General features: G+C 41.2%; 1 protein-coding gene across 4 annotated transcripts in view; it reads left to right on the top strand.

Moving 5' to 3' along the window:
• Window positions 1-21,174, top strand: part of TIAM1 (TIAM Rac1 associated GEF 1) — a 225,817-nt gene that overhangs the window by 138,208 nt on the left and 66,435 nt on the right. For all 4 annotated transcript variants that reach the window (XM_075197150.1, XM_075197149.1, XM_075197151.1 and 1 more), the window contains 4 exons: window positions 9,991-10,438; window positions 13,944-14,116; window positions 19,404-19,628; window positions 20,677-20,862. In XM_075197150.1, coding sequence (XP_075053251.1) covers window positions 9,991-10,438; window positions 13,944-14,116; window positions 19,404-19,628; window positions 20,677-20,862 — 1,032 coding nt within the window. The remainder of the gene's footprint in view (window positions 1-9,990; window positions 10,439-13,943; window positions 14,117-19,403; window positions 19,629-20,676; window positions 20,863-21,174) is intronic.

The raw sequence follows: 21,174 nt of genomic DNA, 5'->3' as shown, positions 1-21,174 counted from the left end.
AAAAAAATGTGGTAGAGGAACTAAGGGGGTATTCAATTGTCAGCGAGTTGTTTGTTTTTTTTTCTCCCCGCAGCGTAAAAAAAATAAATAAAAAATCTCCCGTGGGTTTTTGACGGCAATAGCGCGGTTAACATCGTGATTGCGAGATTTTAGGGGAGTGAAGGGGAGTTTTAACGCGATCATGTATAACACAAAAAAAAGGTTTTGCATATATTTCCATACATTAGATTGCATTACACATTGATATCTACATTACAGCACTTTCTTTAGCATATTTTTTAATTGAACTATTGTTTACCATACAATCATCTATACCATATCAAAACACATTACTACATTCATATTTGTACCAAAAACATAAATAAAATCACTAATTAATTTATATTTGTTTTATTTTTTTTAATGTTTTCTTTAATTTCATTATTTGTTCACAAGAAAATCAACTTACACAAGTTAGGCATTAGTGATAAACATAAGTTAAACTTTTTTTCCACATTATTACATGATTTCAAATACTTTTTCAATGTTTTTTTATTTTTAACACACCCCAAAGAGGTACGAGATAAAACGGCATATTTGCCTGTTTAACGCGCCGCGTTAAAAAAACAATTGAATAGCTTTTAATGCGGCTGCCTCTCGCACGCCCTATACTTTCAATAGACCGTTCACTGGAGCGCGAGAGGACCGTTTCATGAAAAAAAACTGTGCGTTAAAAATGGAATTGAATCGCAGGTAAAGTTAACCCGCTCGAAAATGATAAAAAAAACAGCATTAAAATGACTTAACACGGTCAAAAAAAATAAATGGCTGACAATTGAATACCCCCCTAAGAGTAATGTTCTACTTTTTCCCTTCAAAGTGTGTAAAGCAAATACTAAGGCTTCCATATTTCTCTCTCCGAGGCTCTGCATGATAAGGGAAATTAGAAGCAATCACTCAGGGTTCTATTCACGATTGTTTTTAATCCTTCTCCCTTCTTATGTTAATCTATTAAGGCTATTACCAACAGTGTTTAAAATACTCCCTATGTGATGCCTAAACTTTGGAGTAACAAAGGGATGATGCTCTAATGACCAGAGAGATTAGCATGTTAATGAGTTTAAGTGTCGGCATGCAGCCATACAAGTGGCCGCTCGCACGATGCAAAGCAACCCTGTAATCTATGAAGAATTTACGGAAAATCCAGTTTTGTCACCAAGTCAAAGAGCTCTTAGTACTGTGTCAGGGCTCGTAGTGACTTCACGCTGGAGGCCTATTAAGCAGAGTGCACCCAAGTATCCACGGAATTTGCTCAGTGGTTGAGAGGGTTGGTAGTACAACAAAACACTAACAACACCAATAAACCTTAAGAACATGTGGCCTCATATAAAAAAAAAGCGCTACATAGAACATTCATGCATCTATGTAACTGTTCCCGGAGGTTATCGGAACTGACCATATGTGAGACGAAGCTGAAATAGAGGAAGTGTTTTTCTATGCATAACAGCCTTCTGATCAGTAAACCTGTTGGAGGACACCACTTTCATCCCCTCTTAGCAAGAAACTGATACCAGAGAACAGTAGCTTGCACTAAGCTGCATGGCATATGTAAGTACAGTATCAGGCTTCTCTGATTATGTGAAGGGTTGGGAGCTATTTATTGCATATGTATTCGTCACTGTTATTTGTAGCAGGTTATGTAAGGCAACTTGTATTTTAAGTTTAGTGGTCATTTATAGGACAATGTTATCTAAATACATTTGTAAATTACCAAACTTTTTGTAACTTGGTTAATTTAACATAAAACCTTGTGTAACTTCTATCATATTTCATGAAATGCATAGCAATGTCCAGTTGTGTTTTATTTTGCACCATATGTTGACGTGTTTCCTTTAAAATGTACCTGTGGAGGCAGCCATATTGTTTCTTATAACATTATACTTCAGAGTACGTTCCTTGAGTGAATGATTGGGCTGCATACACTTCCCTGACTCCTGTCTCCTCCTGCTCCCTATATGGTTTCATTTGTCCTTTAACAATTTATCAACACAATCATTATTGAAGTGGATGTGTGGCTTAACCTCAGTGGTCAGGATGTATTATTATAATATACAGAGTGCAGAAATGAAGTATACATTTAATTATCAGCAAATAAAACCGCAACATATGACTATTACAGTTGTAATACAGTGTTTTACTCGCATCTCATTTACACTTTTCTTTCAATACTTTAGTGTTTTTATTGATCAGAATGTCCTCACATAGATTATATTTTTCGAGCACACCAATGAAGTTTTTAATTTTGATACCCTAATGCACCACAGAACACCTACCACTTTCTTGTACAATACATTTGTATTTTGTTCTTTCTACTCTGTTGATTGTACGGCGCTGGGGATTCTGTGGCACCATATAAATAAACGATGATGATTAATTACTTAGGTCAGTGGTTCCCAAACTTTTGCAGTTCGCGGCACCCTTAGAATCTCCATAATTTTTTCAAGGCACCCCCCAACATAATTACTGAGCAGTCCTGTTTTAGAAGTAGTTGGGTCAAAAAATTGTAATAAGTGTATTTAGGTCAGGACAGAAATACTTATTTAGTTGTATGCAAAAATGCCCCCTCCGCATCCAGACACTCTGTCCACTCTGCCCCCAGACACTCTGTCCACTCTGCCCCCAGACACTCTGTCCACTCTGCCCCCAGACACTCTGTCCACTCTGTCCCCAGACACTCTGTCCACTCTGTCCCCAGACACTCTGTCCACTCTGTCCCCAGACACTCTGTCCACTCTGTCCCCAGACACTCTGTCCACTCTGTCCCCAGACACTCTGTCCACTCTGTCCCCAGACACTCTGTCCACTCTGCCCCCAGACACTCTGCCCCCAGACACTCTGCCCCCAGACACTCTGCCCCCAGACACTCTGCCCCCAGACACTCTGCCCCCAGACACTCTGCCCCCAGACACTCTGCCCCCAGACACTCTGCCCCCAGACACTCTGCCCCCAGACACTCTGCCCCCAGACACTCTGCCCCCAGACACTCTGTGACCCAGACACTCTGTGACCCAGACACTCTGTGACCCAGACACTCTGTGACCCAGACACTCTGTGACCCAGACACTCTGTGACCCAGACACTCTGTCCACTCTGTGACCCAGACACTCTGTCCACTCTCACGCTGCCCCCAGTCCCTCTGCCCTCTCTCACGCTGTCCCCCTCCTCTGCCACGCTGTCACAATCCCTCTCACTCTGCCCCCTCTGCCGCGCGCCAGCCGTTGATTAAAAAAAAAACACAAAAACGTACCAATCCATGCGGCGCCGGGACCCAGCATCCTCCTCTCTCATGCAGCGCGGATTGGCAAGTTTGTGTGTTCTTTTTTTTTTAATCTATGGCTGGCCCGTGGCACCCCTGGGAGCCGCGGCGCACACTTTGGGAACCGCTGACTTAGGTAATAATCCTATCAAAATCATTCGGCTCATTATCGGTTATGTTGGTAAATCTGGTCGGGAAGATGACCGCTGTCAACCTGCGATAGATAATATTCGGACTGCGCACCGGTTACATTGGAAGTAGGTTGCCCGCGTGGCCTTACCGTGTCCAGTTTGGCCATGTATGTATATGTATGTATGTATGTATGTGGCCTCTGCCGTGTAGGTAACAATCTCTTTCATTAGTCTAACTTGTACTTGACTGAAATTAATGGAGACTATAGGTTACAGCACATCTCTGCTATAAATGCCACATTACTAAATACGACTGTAAGAATTCATCCCAAGAATTTGGTTCACATACCGACAGCATCAACTTCTGACCTTGAACAAGTCTTGTTTGTTCCTTGAGTAAATAGTTGTTGTAACCAGTTGATCACCTCTCCAGATGCAGATGTATAAATATACCTAGTTGTACATTGATGGATGGCTTAAAGGGTGCTCAGTCCGTCACTCGGGACACTGGGATAAATATGGAACTGCACTCCGGACTTTGAGTAACTTAATAATATATAAAGGAAAAAGTCCCAAATATTTACTGTGTGGTTCATCTGAAAAGGGGACAGCATTTAGTGCATACTTGCCAACTCTTCCGGAACGTCCGGGAGACTCCCGCATTTTGCGTGAGTCTCCCGGACTCCCGAGAGAGTATGGAAATCTCCCTGATCTGCCCAGAAGTGGGTAGAATACGGTTCAAACGCCACGATTCACTGGGAATCGCGGCATTTGGCCCCGTCCCCACTGTAAAATGACGTCATTACGTAACGGGGCGGGGCTAAAATTACACAAATTTTCGGTCCCCCGCCCCCTACACGCCTACCTCCTACTAGCAGCTCCAGGAAAAAAAAAATTTAAATGTTGGAAAGTATGATTTAGTGATTTAACCAATCAATATTTGCATAAAAACAATTGGGTGAAGTCGTCGTCTTACTACAGATTGTCTATACAGATCAACCACCAGAAATCATCTTCTGTCTGCAAGGAACGTTATCTGCATGTAGCTGACAGCTGGTTCTTATTACATAGAAATTCTGTACCATCTTCTTTGGAAACTCCAGACATATATTGATGTCCCTTTGTAAACCCACAAGTCAGTCTGACTGTGGAAGTGACTTTATAGAAGTTGATGTCTACTTGAGGAGTCATTGCTGTAGTAAATGGATTATGACAAATAAATTAAAGGCTTTCAATCCCTTATTCTTATAGATGGCTCTAGCCAATACCTTTCACCAATCAGCTCCCCAGTCATCTGGGCTCCTAATTTACATAATCCTTTTTGAAGTTTCTAATCCCCCCTCCTCCCCTGTGTCCCTTGCTGATGAGACATTCTGTTGTTTTCTAATTCACTTTTGAAACTAATCCCTAGATTTTTTACTTTTACATACTGTCCAATACATTTTTCAATGCTAATATTAAAATATTAAAATAAAGCGCCTATATGATCTTGCTGGTGTAACGTCCAATACGACCTCGCACACAAGTGGCCGAATTGTATGAGCTCTGTCTGTTCTGTGCTCAGGCCAAGCTGCTGTTTTCTTGGGCTGATAGCGGTCATTTTATAATAATCTGTTTAGTTGCGATTGTCATATTATCGGCCATGGGACTTGCTTTGGTAAGGTTTCCGCAAAAAAAAGTCATAATAAATATATTGGGCCTGATTCATTAAGGAAAGGCAAAAAAAAAAATGAGTAAGTTTTCTCCTGGACAGAACCATGTTACAATGCAAGGGGTGCTAATTAGTTTATTGTTTTATATACAAGATAAATACTGGCTGTTTTTTCATCTAGCACACAAATACTTCATAGCTTTATTTTTACACTGAAATGTAAAGTTGATCTAGGACATGCTCTACCCCAACTATAAATCCGTCCCCACATTTTTAATTAACCTCCCCCTCCAATGCAACATGGTTTTGCCCACAAGCAAAGTTTCTATTTTTTTTTGCTTTACTTTCCTTAATGATCAGGCCCATTGTATCTATAACATATAATTTGTTTTCATCAGTCTAGTCTTTAGATAATATTACTAACCATGTCATAAATTATACACAAATGTTTTGTCCATTATTGCTGTACCAGTCCAGAGGAATTATTACACAAGTAAGATTTGTTCCCGCCTAACAACACTAAAAAGTATTAATAAAACAAAAACGCAGGATGTGGCATAGATTGAGAGAGCACCGAGGTAACCGTGCAATCATATGCTAAACATTTCTCTGTAATGAGCTAAGGGAGAGTGAGGTATTTATACATGATCCTAGGGACCGGTGACTTCAGTCTGCAGCTGGTGAGTGGATACTGATAGATCCTCCCTATTTATCCATCTCCCCTGCACATCTTACACTTTACATACTCTTGTATGTTGGTAAGGAAGATTGTAAAAAAAAAACCCTCAAATTTAGAGAATGAGTTTATTGGCTTGCATAATTGTTCTTAAGTAACATTGATTATACTGACTCCCAGGGACTGCCCCAAGTTTAATGGGTTTTTCATATGCAGTTGAATGTAATTTACATGTTTGCACGTGCCCTCCTTGATCTCTAACTAAATAAATAGCTTTCATTGTTTGTCACCAGAGCAAAGTTATGTTTACTATGCCAAATTGAGGAAATGTATGCTAAGTGGGCATTAAAGTGTTTTAAAACATTAGTTTTGTATCTCTCTCATACTTTTTAAGATGTGCAACACGGTGGCTCAGTGGTTAGCACTTCAGCCTCTCAGCACTGGGGTCATGAGTTCAATTCCTGACCATGGCCTTATCTGTGTGGAGTTTGTATGTTCTCCCCGTGTTTGCGTGGGTTTCCCCCAGGGTGCTCCGGTTTCCTCTCACACTCCAAAAACATACTAGTAGGTTAATTGGCTGCTAACAAATTGACCCTAGTGTGTGTGTGTATGTTAGGGAATTTAGACTGTAAGCTCCAATGGGGCAGAGACTGATGTGAATGAGTTCTCTGTACAGCGTTGCGGAATCAGTGGCGCTATATAAATAAATGGTGATGATGATGATGGTAGGTTAATTGGCTGCCATCAAATTGACCTTAGTCTCTCTTTCTGTGTGTGTGTGTGTGTGTGTTTGTTTGTGTATGTTAGGGAATTTAGACTGTAAGCTCCACTCGGGCAGGGACTGATGTAAGTACAGCGCTGCGGAATTAGTGGCGCTATATAAATATCTGACTCTATAGACTGAAGTACTCCTTGAGTGTACCCAAGGTACCGCTTGCAGTAGCACTGTTTGGAAGCCTAGGTTCTAGATCGTATTAACACAGATCCATAAAGCGATTTATTTAGTAAAAGTTGCAGCGGGCCATGTATAGACTGATACATTACAGTTGTCCGAAGGTGGAGACCGTTTTATGCAGCTCTCTGTATCCGTTGTTACTCTGTGTGCTGGGAAGATTTGTTGAACCGAAATGTTAAAAGTACCTGTGCGATGATCCTGGTATTACTATAGAGAGTGCTGCTGTTTGTGTGTCATGTTTAGAAACTTCTAACACCAGTTGCGTTAATGAAAATTGTAATATTATCTATGGAGTTTCCAGCTTCAATCATTGTATTTGTTAAAAATAATATAACATTATGTACTCTTTAAGTTGTGCCCTTCGCCTATATACAGTGAATGCAGCCATTGTACGGACTGAACCTAATATTCAGCCCATCAATATACTGGGGACTATTGACATCATTAAAGCACAAGACCTAAAGTGTTCATACATCAGTGATCGCATTAGTTCTTCTGCATTGTCATGGATGTTGGTTCAGTCCACAAGATGCCTCTGACCACAGTGCGTGTAATCTCTGTTCCCCTGCCCATTATAACCCATGTAGATTCCGGCTCTCTACAGTGTTATGAGCACACATGTGACACCGGATGGCATGTACTTCATGAGCGGCTCCGAGATGCCAAAATTAAACGCTGCTTTTGTTTTCTAGGCGTAAACGTCCTTTCTAGCAATACCCTAAGCAACTTCTAAAATACAATTTGATCTGAAGATAAAAAGGAATAAAATATATATATATATATATATATATATATAAGTTCCCATTCGCTATAATCTGGGTTACAAATATGGCAGATTAATGTATTAATAGCGGTTTTCTTTTAGTGTTTGGTTAGTGTGTGACTTCACTTTTGCAAAATCATAGGTCTCACTTCTGGTGATATTACTCTGTTATACAGCTCTCTACTATACCTTTGTTGAGTGACTGTCAGTCATATATTCCAATAGAATTTCTGATTGCATGATTGTTTGCAGTGTCATGTTTTTCGGTTTTATTAATTCACAGTTTGCTAATTTTACAGTTGGTGAATTAAAGTTTTCTAATTACTGTCTAAATCTGTGAATATAGCAGCAGTTTGCTGATATCTCTCTCTCGCCTTCGTATCTTTGTACCACTCAGTTGAGTTACAGAAATGTGCGTAGAGGAGAGTTGTTTGTTTCTTTAATGATCGTATCCTTCTAGAAAATGTTTTATTTTAAAACGTTCCGTCAGGTTTTACATAATTATTTGTTAGTGTGATCCTTTATTTTCATCTTATGTAGCGGTGTTTAGTGCTGCTGTAAATAAATTAGGATCTCTCTCGGCTTTTAGGAGCTTTTGTACCTAGGCTGAAATTTTACACATTTTAAATGACTGCTATGTTTGTGCAACAAGGTTTTACTTAGTAATATGTTCATGTCTGTTAAGTTATAGAAGCTGTTTCGGGCACTGAGATGCTTAGTCTGCCTTCCACATCTAAGTTTAGTGAATAATTTAAATGCAGAATGTGATTATAACACTTTTAGAGAATTTCAGGTAAATACCTTTTAGTATTTATCTTAGGCAAAAACTATTCTACAAATAAGGCTGGGTGCACACTACAGACATTTTCTCCCGATGTGTTATCTATAACGATTTTACCAATGACTGAATGTCCCGATCAGCAGCCGATTCATGTGTACACACTATATACACATTTTACAAGATTTCCTGTGCTCTTCATCTGTCATAACCATCAGCTGAAGAGATTGTGACTCTGTAAACTCTATGGAGATCCTGATAGTGAGTGCACACACACTGCAGGATTGGAAGAACGTTGCTCCATCGTTGAACAAGATTTTTAGTTCAGTTTAAAGATCAAATCAACTGATAGGATGTGCTTTGGAACAATAATTGTTCATCGTTGCAATGTACACACTAATGCGATATTGGGCCAAACAGTCATTTATCGGGTGATTTGCCTGATAATCCTAGTGCGTATCCAACCTAAGAGTAGGTGTGCCAGGATGGACCACCTATGCCACCCTGTCTGTTGCTGTTGGGAACCGACTGGGTTTACTTTGCCACCGTTCCCTTTTGTTAACCCAAATGCGCCCTCTTGCCACAGTAGTAAGGACTTACACGAGCTGCCACCACTGGACTCCTATACCGGCATCCAGAACCGGGTTTCTTCTGGGTAACTGATGCTGCGAGTGTACCCCGTTACTGGCATACCTGGGCTGGTACTCTTGACCTCTTACGATGGATCAGGGGTGCTGTGGATGGATCCCCCCTGGCCTATCGCACTGACCAGAGCGGCAGGGTAGCAGGCAGATCGGTGGTACCGGAAAAGCTGGGTCCAACCTCAGATACAGCCGGAGAAATGATTAGATTTAGGGTCTCATCTTCAGGTCACAGGAATATAGCAATATTGAAGATGTTTTCAAGCAGGTCTTTGAAACAATGATGATTATTTGATCTCACACTGGTTGAAGGTACCAGTGATCAGGTCAGATGAAACAAGAACATTTCAGTGTACAAGACAGTGCTTTTTATACTGATTTTGGATACAGGCTATTTTTAGAATCTGAATGCAATGTGTTCACACAAACATGGATTTACATGCATTGCAAAGTCAACACTATTTTTGCTTATTTATGAAATTCTAGAGATGCTATGATGTCCTGCATCTGGTTTTTCAGAGGCAGAGAATTTGGGAGCCGGTCTTAATTAAACCTTCCTGCCTTCAATGTTGGACCTTCACACATCAAAAGATTAGCATGGGGCCCCTCTTCAGATAGTCCAGAGTACACATAACCCCAAAAAAGGTACAACCCCCAAACAAGCCATTTTCCCGTATCACAATACACAAAAGACTTCCATCCACGAAGGCTTATTATATCGGATATATGCCGTAAGAAATAATGCATCTCCTCTAGAAAGGTTAAACAAGAAATATATTTCTTCCCCTGGTCTGAGAAATTAAAAATTTCCCTTACCAAAATGTACGCAATGTCAAAAATAAGTGCATGTGCAATTATATAAATAAGCGCCCTGCACTATTTTCTTTTAAATAAATTTATACCAGAAGTTATTTAGCAGTGATCTAGTCACAGTAGGTATATCGACACTTCAGGAAATCTTTTATCAGCATGGGCATTGCAACAAATGCTTCAAAAATGAAGTAGAGACTATTTAGACACAACTGGTATTTGTTACTTAATGACTGCTTAATCTTTTCTTTTCAGTTATTCACACATTGATGAATTTATTTGTTTTGTAGGATGTCAACACCGGTGGCGAAGGAAGTGAGTTTACAGACAGCGGTATTGAGGCCACTACCGCTGACACGGACTTCATGTCCAGGCGCTCCAATGCCACCACGTCCAGCTACTCGCCCGCCACAAGCCGGGCTTTCATTGGCAGCGACAGTGGCAGCAGCTCAGGAGATGCCCTCCGCCAAGGAGTGTATGAGAACTTCCGCCGCGAGCTGGAAATGAGCAGCGCCAACAGGGAAAATTTAGAAGAGGCCAATTCTGCGCTGAGCGACGAACAAAGCAGCGGCACTCTGAGCTCCCCCGGACAGTCAGACATTCTCCTGACTGCTGCCCAAGGGACGGTGCGGAAGGCAGGGGCGCTGGCCGTCAAGAACTTCCTGGTGCACAAGAAGAATAAGAAGGTGGAGTCTGCTACCCGCAGGAAGTGGAAGCATTACTGGGTCTCTTTAAAAGGTACGTTGCCATAGAAGATAGGTCCATAATAATGGGCAAAGTGAGGAACTAGCTACCTACACAAGTTTTGCAAATTGCTCAAGTGGGTAGAGCAACATGTACGGTGAGGCGATTTGTGTGGTCATAGCATGTCCCTCCAGTTTTACAGGTCAGTGAGTTCACTACCAGGAGCTTAGCCTGCTGTCCTTGGAAGTCCATGAGTTCTCCCAATAAACCAGGGGTCTCCTGGACATTACGGGAAACCTCTGCAGCAGCTGCAGTTCCTCCCAGTAAGCGTCACTGCTGAGCATGTTCTCTGGAGTTCTTCAGTCAAGTATGCAATATGAAGCTGTTGGGAGGATATGGTTTAGGAAATTTAGAAGTGATCAATAAAGTGTAGAGCAAAGCCTGTACATTGGTCAGTGTAAGTCACTGGTGTAGAAATATCAAAAAGTTCCAGTGGCAACAACAGAAAACATATTTTTCAACTACTAGAGTCACTATTAAAGCTGTCTCGTCTATCTCCTCTACGTACAATGATGATAACATCAGAGAAGACCTACACCAAGGGAGGAGGAGCTAAACGACACAGTAAACAGTAAGCATTGGGTAGTCTTTTGGGGCGATATTGACAGGCTAGCTTTAAAAAAGAAAAAGAAAAAAAAAAGGAACCCTAAAAAATAAATTCGTTTTTGGGTGGTGTTCAAAGTATGTACAGCGTATTTTTTGTGTTCTGTAGTTACCCTCATCCCTCATCCCTCTACCGATCTGGAGCTGCTCTTTTCTATACGGCAGACAGTATTGCTGTTTCCTTTCTCCGGGAAAATAGTCACGTTAACGGAAAGGTCACATGGGGAGGGGCATTGACAACACCGCTGCCTGTTCGAGGTAGCCCAACCATAGCAGTATAGAAGAGAGTAGTTCTGAGTCTTTCATGGCATCAAGGGCACTAGCAGGTCAGGTTAGCGCCTTAATGTTGCCAAGTAATAGCTGAAAAAACTGAACTTCACCCAAACTTAAAGTTTAGGTTTGAGGTGGAGTTCTCCTTTAAGTTATGTGACAACACTTGTTTATATATTCTGTTATTGTCGGACACAGCACGAGTCTTCTCTGACCACTTCTCTGATTCCAGTCATCTTCAGGAAGGCTAAAAAAATGCACTTTCGTTTCTGTTCCTCTTATGGCATAAATTGTGGATGTGCAAACTTTCATTATTTGATAATTGTTTTTGCTATAATTTCCTCTTATATGTGAATTGCCACATTGGAGGTCTTGGCGTTGATCTCAGTATTTTGTGCAGATTGTTGGAAGCCTTGCTGGAGAAGACTGACTTACATCATGATTTAAGTTTTCACTTGAGAGCGGCTTGGTTGCTCCCCTTGTTTGCATGATGTCAGAGTTCTGGATCATCCTTCTCTCCCTCTCTGAGTGAGGGCTGGGCTCGTACAGTTCAGTGATAAGTACATCCAACCATCTGTCAGCCTGGAACTAATTTGGGAAATACATTTGGTAATCACATTGCACATGCTATCCAAAATGTGTGTCCTTATTTCTAGAGTAGGTTTTGCCCAGTTCTGAAAGCTGAGCTTGTAAATGTTCTAAAACGTGATATTGATCCAACATCAAAAGGCTTCTTATAACATTAACTAATAAATGTTAAAGTTGGCAGCAGGGTATTTTTCCTGCCCTTTGACCTTCTGTAGACCATGGGCGGTGTTTGTCCTTGCATGGTGTAGTTGAATAGAGTTATTTCTGTGTTTTGCTGAAATATTGTCCATGCGCAATGATCTGTGATTCTGTTTCCAGTAAAGATATACATCAGTATCACTCCCTGTTTCTTCTAACCATCCTGTTTTCTCCTAATAATGTGGATGGTTTCCTGGGCATGACCATCAGGGCACTTAGAGTATTATTGGTTTTTAAAGCTGCACTGCCATGTACGCAACATATTTAACAATCTCATCCCTCCACCTACACGAGGCCATGGGGGTGGCTGTATGCAGATGTTTTTCCCAGGGCCCAGCTGGTTCTACAGAAACATCATAGCCAATTTTAATTGGCGGTAGAGGGATGCGTGAGTGGGAGGAGACTAGGGTAAAAAAATTTTTTTGATAGCAGCCAATTAACCTACTAGTATGTTTTTGGAGTCTGGGAGGAAACCGGAGCACCCAGAGGAAACCCACGCAAACACGGGGAGAACATACAAACTCCACACAGATAAGGCCATGGTCGGGAATTGAACGCATGAACCCAGCGCTGTGAGGCAGAAGTGCTAACCACTGAGCCACTGTGCTTCTCTATTTTAAGTGCCGCTTGTGATTCAGTCTCCCTCAGCCACCCTCCTACTGCTGATTTTCAGCCGGGACTGTAAGAGGAGTGGAAGAGGTGGAGATGGACATGTTACTGAGCTTTTTAACTATGTGGATGAAATCTATTGCTCTCTGTTACCAGCTCATGCAGCCTCTGAGTTGGGTCCTTGCTTTCTCCTTCTATAGTCTTAGGCAAGAATTCTGTTTTTCATGCAGACGCCTCCTGTCACATGACACATTTTGGTCCATATGCGCTGAATTGCACCGTTTAGCTCAGAGAAGCCTGCTTCATCTGTATATTATATTTATTATAATGTAAATGATAGTCCATTAAATGCTGAGGCTAACTAATATGTAAATGCAATACACAGTAATCTAATTTCTTCTTAGCACACAATAGTTTAGCAAGCAAAGGATCACAGGAGCCCCCATCCTAAATTGCACAATGAAGAATTTTCTCCTCTGTCTGCTGTAAAGTCATTTTTGGTCTTGCTGGACCTTTAAGTCTGATCCTGAAACTGAGAAGAGGACTTGTAGCAGCTCTGCTGATTGCTCCTATTAGCGAGGGAGTTCTAGAATACCGCACAGCGCAGACCATCCCTTCAGGGAGAGCCATGTTTATGTTCTTTTGTTTTCAGCTTGGCTCCGCTCCTGACAAGCTTTGTTTAATTGGAACCGTTTATGTAGAGTTTTCTCCCTAGCGCAACAATTGGAAAGTGAGAACAGGGTTTGGAGACGCAGATGGGCCCAAAAAATGTGTAGAAGAGACTGATGTTATCATTTGTGGCGTAATTGTTAACTTCAATATACTCCTGTAGCTGATAGATGAGAAATTCTACTGTCCATAACTTTTAACCTTTTTGTGTGTTTTCGAACAACATACGCTACGGAAATGACTAAGCTTATGCCGTTACTCACATGCTATTGCCCAATTTTATGGACTTAGAGCTTGTGTGGATTGGCTATGTATGTCATCAATAGCAGTCACCGTATGTATAATAATTTAACTGTACTATAGTCTAATAACATAGTAACGTCTCCAGAGTCACAAGTCAATGACAGAGGCGTCCTTATGAATGTAGCTTTGGGGATAACCTGCCTGATTTATTGGTGGCTTCTTCAAGGTGCCCTCTGACCTGTGTTTGCAGTGGATGAGAGCGGAATGTGGTTACTTCTGATACAAGTGTTTCTCAGATTCTCTCTCTCCTTCCTTGCAGGGTGCACTCTGTTCTTCTATGAGAGCGACAGTCGATCTGGGATAGACAACAACAGTATACCGAAGCACGCTGTGTGGGTGGAGAACAGCATCGTACAGGCTGTGCCGGAGCATCCAAAGAAAGACTTTGTCTTCTGTCTGAGTAACTCGCTTGGCGATGCTTTCCTCTTTCAGGTCAGTGGACTCCACTGCTGCAGTTAATCATCTTAACACATGGTTCTAATATTCACTTATTCCTACTACACTGCTCCCTCTTTAACTCCAGCTTAAGTACACAGGTGGCCTAGTGAGGGTGACATTCAATGGAGAGAATACATTTTGTAGATATTTTGTGCAGTGAATATTCTTGGTCCTAATTGAGCATTGTGTTAAAGGGGAATTATAAAGAGGGAGCACTATAAAATAAAATCTAAAAAATGTTACTTGCAAGCTCAAGAGGAGTTAGTATGAGCAACATGTTTGTATAAATCTGTAATATGCTGCTGTGCAATTTTTGTTGGTCAATTTGGTCTGCTCAATGAAATTGATCTGGAAGGACGACCACATTTTGGTACAATGGTGGTCAAAGTCCAATCCATGCCATAGCATCTTCTAGTGGTCCTCAGCATGTACTATGCTCTATTAAACTACATTCCATGGCTGTCGAAGGGTCTTCATTAGTCCTCAATATAGATAAGCAACTTTCTCATGAATAAGTCTTGGCTGTGAAATAAAACTGCAGCATTTTGAGTCTCGAGTAACAGAAAATCTCATCTGCAATGTAAATATACCGGCTGATTCAGAATATACTGAAATAAGTTCTGTGCTGCACTTTAAGTGCACATGTGACTGGAAAACAAGGTCAAAGGTTAGTGGTGAACAATGGCTTAGAGCAGTCCAGGAACTCGGGCTGAGGCAGTTTTTGGGAATCGACCTGAGTCACGTTCGTTTTCCAGTCTGCACTTTTTTTACATTTGTATGAAAGGTGAAGGTCACATTCCTTACACCTCTCGCAGGCTGAAGATATGTCACACTCCTGCAATCATGGTGAATCTTGGTGCTTCCTGCCGCTTTATAACAAGCTTAGGGATCCTGAGCCTTTCCAGCTGTAAGAATGGACCCCAAGTGTGTTGTTATTCTGGGACCCCTAATATCACTGTTGCACGGCTCCGAGGTGATACCCAATAGAACGCTCTGCGTACCTGACAATTGGGGAACCGTAGAACAGATTCTGTGTTGCCATCCAGCCCATACGTTGTTTTCCTCTGATCTACACATCTATTTATTGGTACCTTGTGTGATAGAAATGCTCATGTGATACTTGGTGCTCACCATTCTTGTTGTTTCAGCTGCTGATAGAACAGTGCAGGTGACGTTAATAACGCTGTTTAGAGACTGGGTTTTAAACTTCAAAAAGAGGTATTAAATACCAAGAAGGGATATTTGGCGGAAATTTGCCTCCTGCAAAACAGATGTGTACATCAAATGTACGGGAAGCTGTAATCCAGGAAGCTGTTTGTAAGAAGTAACGCTGAGTAATGCACCTCGCGGGTCAGGTCTCTCACTAAATTACAGGCTGCTTTTTCCTCTAGACTGTCGCTTTTCCCTGTAGTCAGAGCGGTGGATTTATGTTAGACGCAGTGCATAGGTTGCTGCACGTTCCCGGGTCATTTTCTTCTTAGAGGTCGCATGGTCGTCACTGAGCACAGTCTGGCGTTCTGTTGGAGATGAGGAAATATCCCCACTTTAGTGAAAACGAACGTCCATTCTACAGAGTTTTTACATTTATAGTGTGTTACAGTCTGTCTGTCACCTACACATTTCAGTTCATTAAGCAGTAATCACTAGAGATGCTCACTGACCCCCGTGAATTGGTTTTGGATCTGGATTAGCTTTGTGTTTTGGTTTTGACAAAACCGCCCATGCGTGTTTTGGTTTTGGATCCTGATTATTTTTTTTTTATAAAATCACATATTTTTGCTCCCCCCCCTATATTATTATTAACCTCAATAACACTAATTTCAAGTCATTTGCTGTCAATATTGACCACCTCACAGATCACAATATTATTTTCATACACTTTCAGACAAATACTGCAACGACCTGGCTGGATGGTAAGTGACAGAGCAATGACACAAACACACAGCAGTTCCTAGCACATCTAGAAAAATGGTGCAAGATGGAATTGTCCTGACCCACCTGTTTACAGCTTTGTCCCACGGCGGGAAAGTTGGGAGGTACATCCTGGTCACTGCTGAGAGGAGCAGTGAACATGAGTGTCTTGCGCACCATTGAAAGTTATTTTTATTTTATTTATATTATTATTATTATTATTATTATTATTATTATTTTATTTTTTTTTAAGATGGCTGCCAGTACTCTGAAACGATGACCATGCCCCTGGCGATGTGGCCACGCCCCCGCGCACACATTGTCCCGATTACCCAACTTCACAAGTTGGGAGGTATGGTCTAAGGGGTAAAGTGTCCTGTCATCTAGTGCAGGCATTAATTTTGTGGGCGGAGCCAGTGACATCACTTAAACATGTCTAATATTCATGAGATGCTCTGGTTCCTAGCCCATACAATGGCTGCCTCCACCATGTCTAGTTGACCAGCCCACTTATATTGAGAGCTACCATTTAAAAGTAAAGAGGAACAACAGTTTCTGGTGACTGCCAAGTCCTATTGTACTAAATAGGGAAGGGAGGGGGATATGAAGAACTCACAGTCCTCAGGAACCATGTTGTCAGTCGGCTTAATCCCTTCCTGGTGTGTCCATTTACACCCACATTTCAAAAAAGCCAAACACACACACTGACATGCCACTCTCAAATCATGACTGTTAGTAAATATCTCAGAAACAACTAAAATGTAAGTTTTATATTTCTACCAGAGAGCAGCGTAAAAGCTAATAGCGATCGTTTTAAGTCATCCTATTATTATACTGCGTTCTGTTTTAACTTTGGAATCCCTTTAAAACCTATCCAATTGCTTGAATGGTGCTTTAATAGGTTTTTGTTTTTTTTTAGATGTAGATTTGTTTTCCAAATGTTGTAACAAAAATCCTCCCAGCTTACACATAGCTGGAAGCGAGCACCGCCTCAAACCCTACAGTGTAATCCAAATGCAAAATACCACCATCTATAGGGAATTATGGATGGTAGAATAAAGGAATATTGATACCCCGGGCCTTGTTTTGAAGGAAAGCCGTCTTCAGGAGAGAAACATCCTTAGGAATTATAAAGTTCTGATTTGAACTGGAGGGAAGACGGAGCACTCATCTCGCAAAGAGATTTCAGCATTGCCATGACAACTGTCAAAGCTAGTTTGTTTTCTGAGTCTTTATTGCATGATACGACTTTCTAGGTAATATAATCTGTCCCTGCAGAACGTGTTTTATGTCTGGTTAAAGATTGGCTGTGCTCTATGATTGGCTGTATAATCTGAGAGATAGGGCATAGCGAGGAAGTGGACCACTCTATATGGAGTAATTGCTTTCTTGTTGTGTGTTTTTAGCTTTAGGTTCAGCGCTGGGACAATATTTTAAGTATTTAAGTTTAGGTTGATCCAGTACAAATAGGTATTTGGTTATGTGATAACAAAAGATAGTCTGGCGCTCTAAAACAAACCATATATAAATCACTGTGTGTCAACATATATATATATAAATAGGAGAATTGTGTGCACAATATAGTTATATTGGTATAAGCTCACCTGCCGACGTCAGGACACCTCCTGTACGTGATTCCAGAGCCAGTGCAGCAACATGTTTACTCAGGGTGTACTTTGTTAAAACCTTCTTAAGTCTCGGTTTTTAAAGAATGCAGCAACCTATGAGGGGAGGGGTCTGAGAAATAGGTGGAACCCAGGTGCGCTCCTTTAAATTAATGAAATATGTTTACAATACAATCCTTTGCAGTGCTGCCAGGACAGTTAAGACACTAAAACAAACAATATATAAATCACAATATGTCAGCATAGGTACACAGTGATATAATATACTAGTAGGAGATTTTGTGCGCTATATTAGGCTTTTGTGTGTGTGAAAACAGGACATAGTCCGGCAGGTATTTTGTTGTACCAAAGTTCTATGGGGGATATTCAGTCAGTCGCAATATTCCTCTGAACATCTTGGCAGCGTTCATTTGAAGGTTACTACGTTCATTCAACATCGCAGATTTCTCCTTGCAACCCCTATTGTGGGTGTGGTGCATAGTAATCCGCAATGGTACATCGCCGTAGAGTGCCCTGTTCCGAAAACACTTCCGGCTAATCGAACCTGCCTCTATGACTGGAAACTATATATATATATATAGATAGATAGATAGATAGATAGAATAGAAGTGGAGGTTAGAGAGAGAGAGGTTGGAGATGGAGGTTAGAGAGATATCAATCAGTGTTGGGGTTTGATATTCTTTATACCTGTTACCTTAACTTACCCTTACTCTTCTGTAACAGTCTATAAGTGTCTGTGGCATTAAAAAATAGAACCTTTCCACGCATAAAAATACTTCAGCTTGCGTTTAGATGAATTCCTCATACTTATTAATAATAATAATAGTAGTAGCTGACTGATATAAAGTAATATTAATAATTAATATTAATAATAAATAATTAATAATGTGTACATCGGTTTATGCATGGCCTGTTCAGATGCCTTGGCCTCAGCATGCAAGCGTTCAGTGGTAAAGAGATCCTTATTTGAAAAAATTTTCACTACCACAAGATGAACTGTCCATGTGGCCTTACGACAGTGTCCCCCAGACTGACTTTAGTCCCCGCCTCATGGCTCACTGATGTCACTGGCTCCTAGTGATTTGATAGGCTGCTTTCTCATTAATATGGTTTCTACTCCCAAAATGGCCGCCATACATAATGGCAACCATACACTTTGAGGCCCAGTGACCTTTCACACCTGAACCTGGTTAAGAAGCTACTCAGCAGTCCCCCATTTAAAGTTGTAATTATATGAAGAGCACATATTCTACCTAATAATGATCTAAAATAGTCAATTTCTACTTATGACGTTTCTTGAAAACATCTCCCAGATCTACAGAAATAGTACACACGTTATGGACCGACACTGACTGGAATATTTTTAGCCCTGTTCATGATATCTCTCAGACACGACCTTGGTCAAACATTTGCTCATGACACCCGAGGACCATTAAAAGCTAATTAACAACCCTTCATGCATGGAATGCTGCCTGTGAGCCTGTCCTTGTCCAAAAATATCACACAGATCTGTCACCAATCGGTGATAACATAACACAACATCTAATGAGAAGAGTACACCTAGATATCATCACCATTTATTTATATAGCGCCACTGATTCCACAGCGCTGTACAGAGAAACCCCTTCCCATGTAATTATACGGTTTACAGGAGACGTTGATATGGAAACTTGCTCAGTTTACCTTATTATCTAATTTCTTATAGTACCGCTAACCAGGCTTGTGTCTTTCCTCTGTACGTCCAGACAAACAGCCAGACGGAGCTGGAGAACTGGATCACTGCCATCCATTCTGCTTGTGCCACCACCGTGGCCAGACAGCACCACAAGGAGGACACGGTCAAACTCCTCAAGTCTGAAATCAAGAAGCTGGAGCAGAAAATCGATATGGACGAGAAGATGAAGAAAATGGGAGAAATGCAACTTTCTTCTGTTACAGATGCTAAAAAGAAGAAAACCATCCTGGACCAGGTATGGATTGGAGGTTTAGTCCCTAAGTCTTCCAATAAACCCATATAAGTCCCATACAATAATCTTAAAGTTCCTTTTGGAAGTCATCCAAGTAATACATTTTTTACATATTGCTTAGGTGGAAATTTTTATATTATTTTTTGTTTATATTTTTATGCTCTATGCTGAATTGTTGCTTTTATTTATGTTTTGCAAAGCCAGAAACACACTTTGTGTTAGCCTGATGTCTTATACCTAATAATAGGGCTTCGCCTACTTGTCACATGATACAGTTTGACCGTGTTCCGTGATGGAATTCTTAAATCATTGCAGGTAGAACGTTCTCAGACCTGTGGATCCTCTCGCACATTACAGTTTGTTTTTAAACCAGTACCTGGATTATGATGTGGTTTGATTTTAAATGCATGTGAATGTTAATGACCATTATATATAGTAGTGTTTCTATTATACTGTACATTGTAAGAAACAGTATGGGAAAGGGAAAGGCCCTGGTCACACACTCACGCCCGGTTTCATTGAATACCCGTTGAGGCATTACTGAATTGGATGTCAGACCTGTTCTTTGTTATACAGCCTCTGGGCCTGCGATCCTTAGTGGACCACACCTGTAATATTTACCATGCCTGGTGACACCTTGCTGTCAGGCACTGTTAACCTTTGAAAAAAAAACGTATATATTGGTTGCTAAATATATTACAAGTTTAAAAAACGAGAGGCCCATGGTGGGAACATATTTGGGTTAATACAGACATGATTGAGCCAGCTGTCATAGAGTTAGAAGATGGATTACACCAGGGACTTGTAGTTCCACAAAAGCAGAGGCTGGGGGCAAGGCTGCCTATACCTGGTTTAGATGTTACATTCTGGCTAAATGCTGCTTATATTGTTCGTAAACACTACAGGATACATTGGTCCACTTTCTGAGTTATGTTATTCCTATGCGATTTGATTCATTTATTTTTATTATTGCAGCGTAGATCTGTTGAATTGTACAGGGCACCCTTAATTTGATTATTGTTCTTGTCTTGCATCGTCTTTCTCTCTGCAGATCTTCGTCTGGGAGCAGAACCTCGAGCAGTTCCAGATGGATTTGTTCCGCTACCGTTGCTACCTGGCCAGCCTGCAGGGCGGGGAGCTGCCAAACCCAAAACGGTTACTGGCTTTTGCAAGTCGACCAACTAAAGTTGCCATGGGCCGTCTGGGGATCTTCTCTGTCTCTTCCTTCCATGCTCTGGTAACTGTCGTTTCGGCTCTGTTTAAGAACACTGCAACTGCTATAAAATTCGGGGGAGAGGTTGTATAAGATCAGGAAAATGGGCCCATTGAAATCCATGTCCATGATCTAAATCTGTTGGAAAAATGTAAAATCAGGGAATGTAAACTGAACATTTGAAAAGTGCACTTCCTATGTTGTCGAGAGTGGGACCCATAGGCAAACGGAGGGGAGGGGGGTTCCTAGTGCCTGGAAACCCCCCTCCAAGCCTGGGGCACCATATAATTGAGGTGGCTGAACCCTGCCCCCGCTTCACACGGCTCTGCTTGAAAA

The sequence above is a fragment of the Mixophyes fleayi genome, chromosome 2 (assembly GCF_038048845.1).
Source record: "Mixophyes fleayi isolate aMixFle1 chromosome 2, aMixFle1.hap1, whole genome shotgun sequence".
Taxonomy (NCBI): Eukaryota; Metazoa; Chordata; class Amphibia; order Anura; family Limnodynastidae; genus Mixophyes; species Mixophyes fleayi.
The sequence above is the reverse complement of the archived record's forward strand: the minus strand, read 5'-3'. Positions and strand labels throughout refer to the sequence as shown.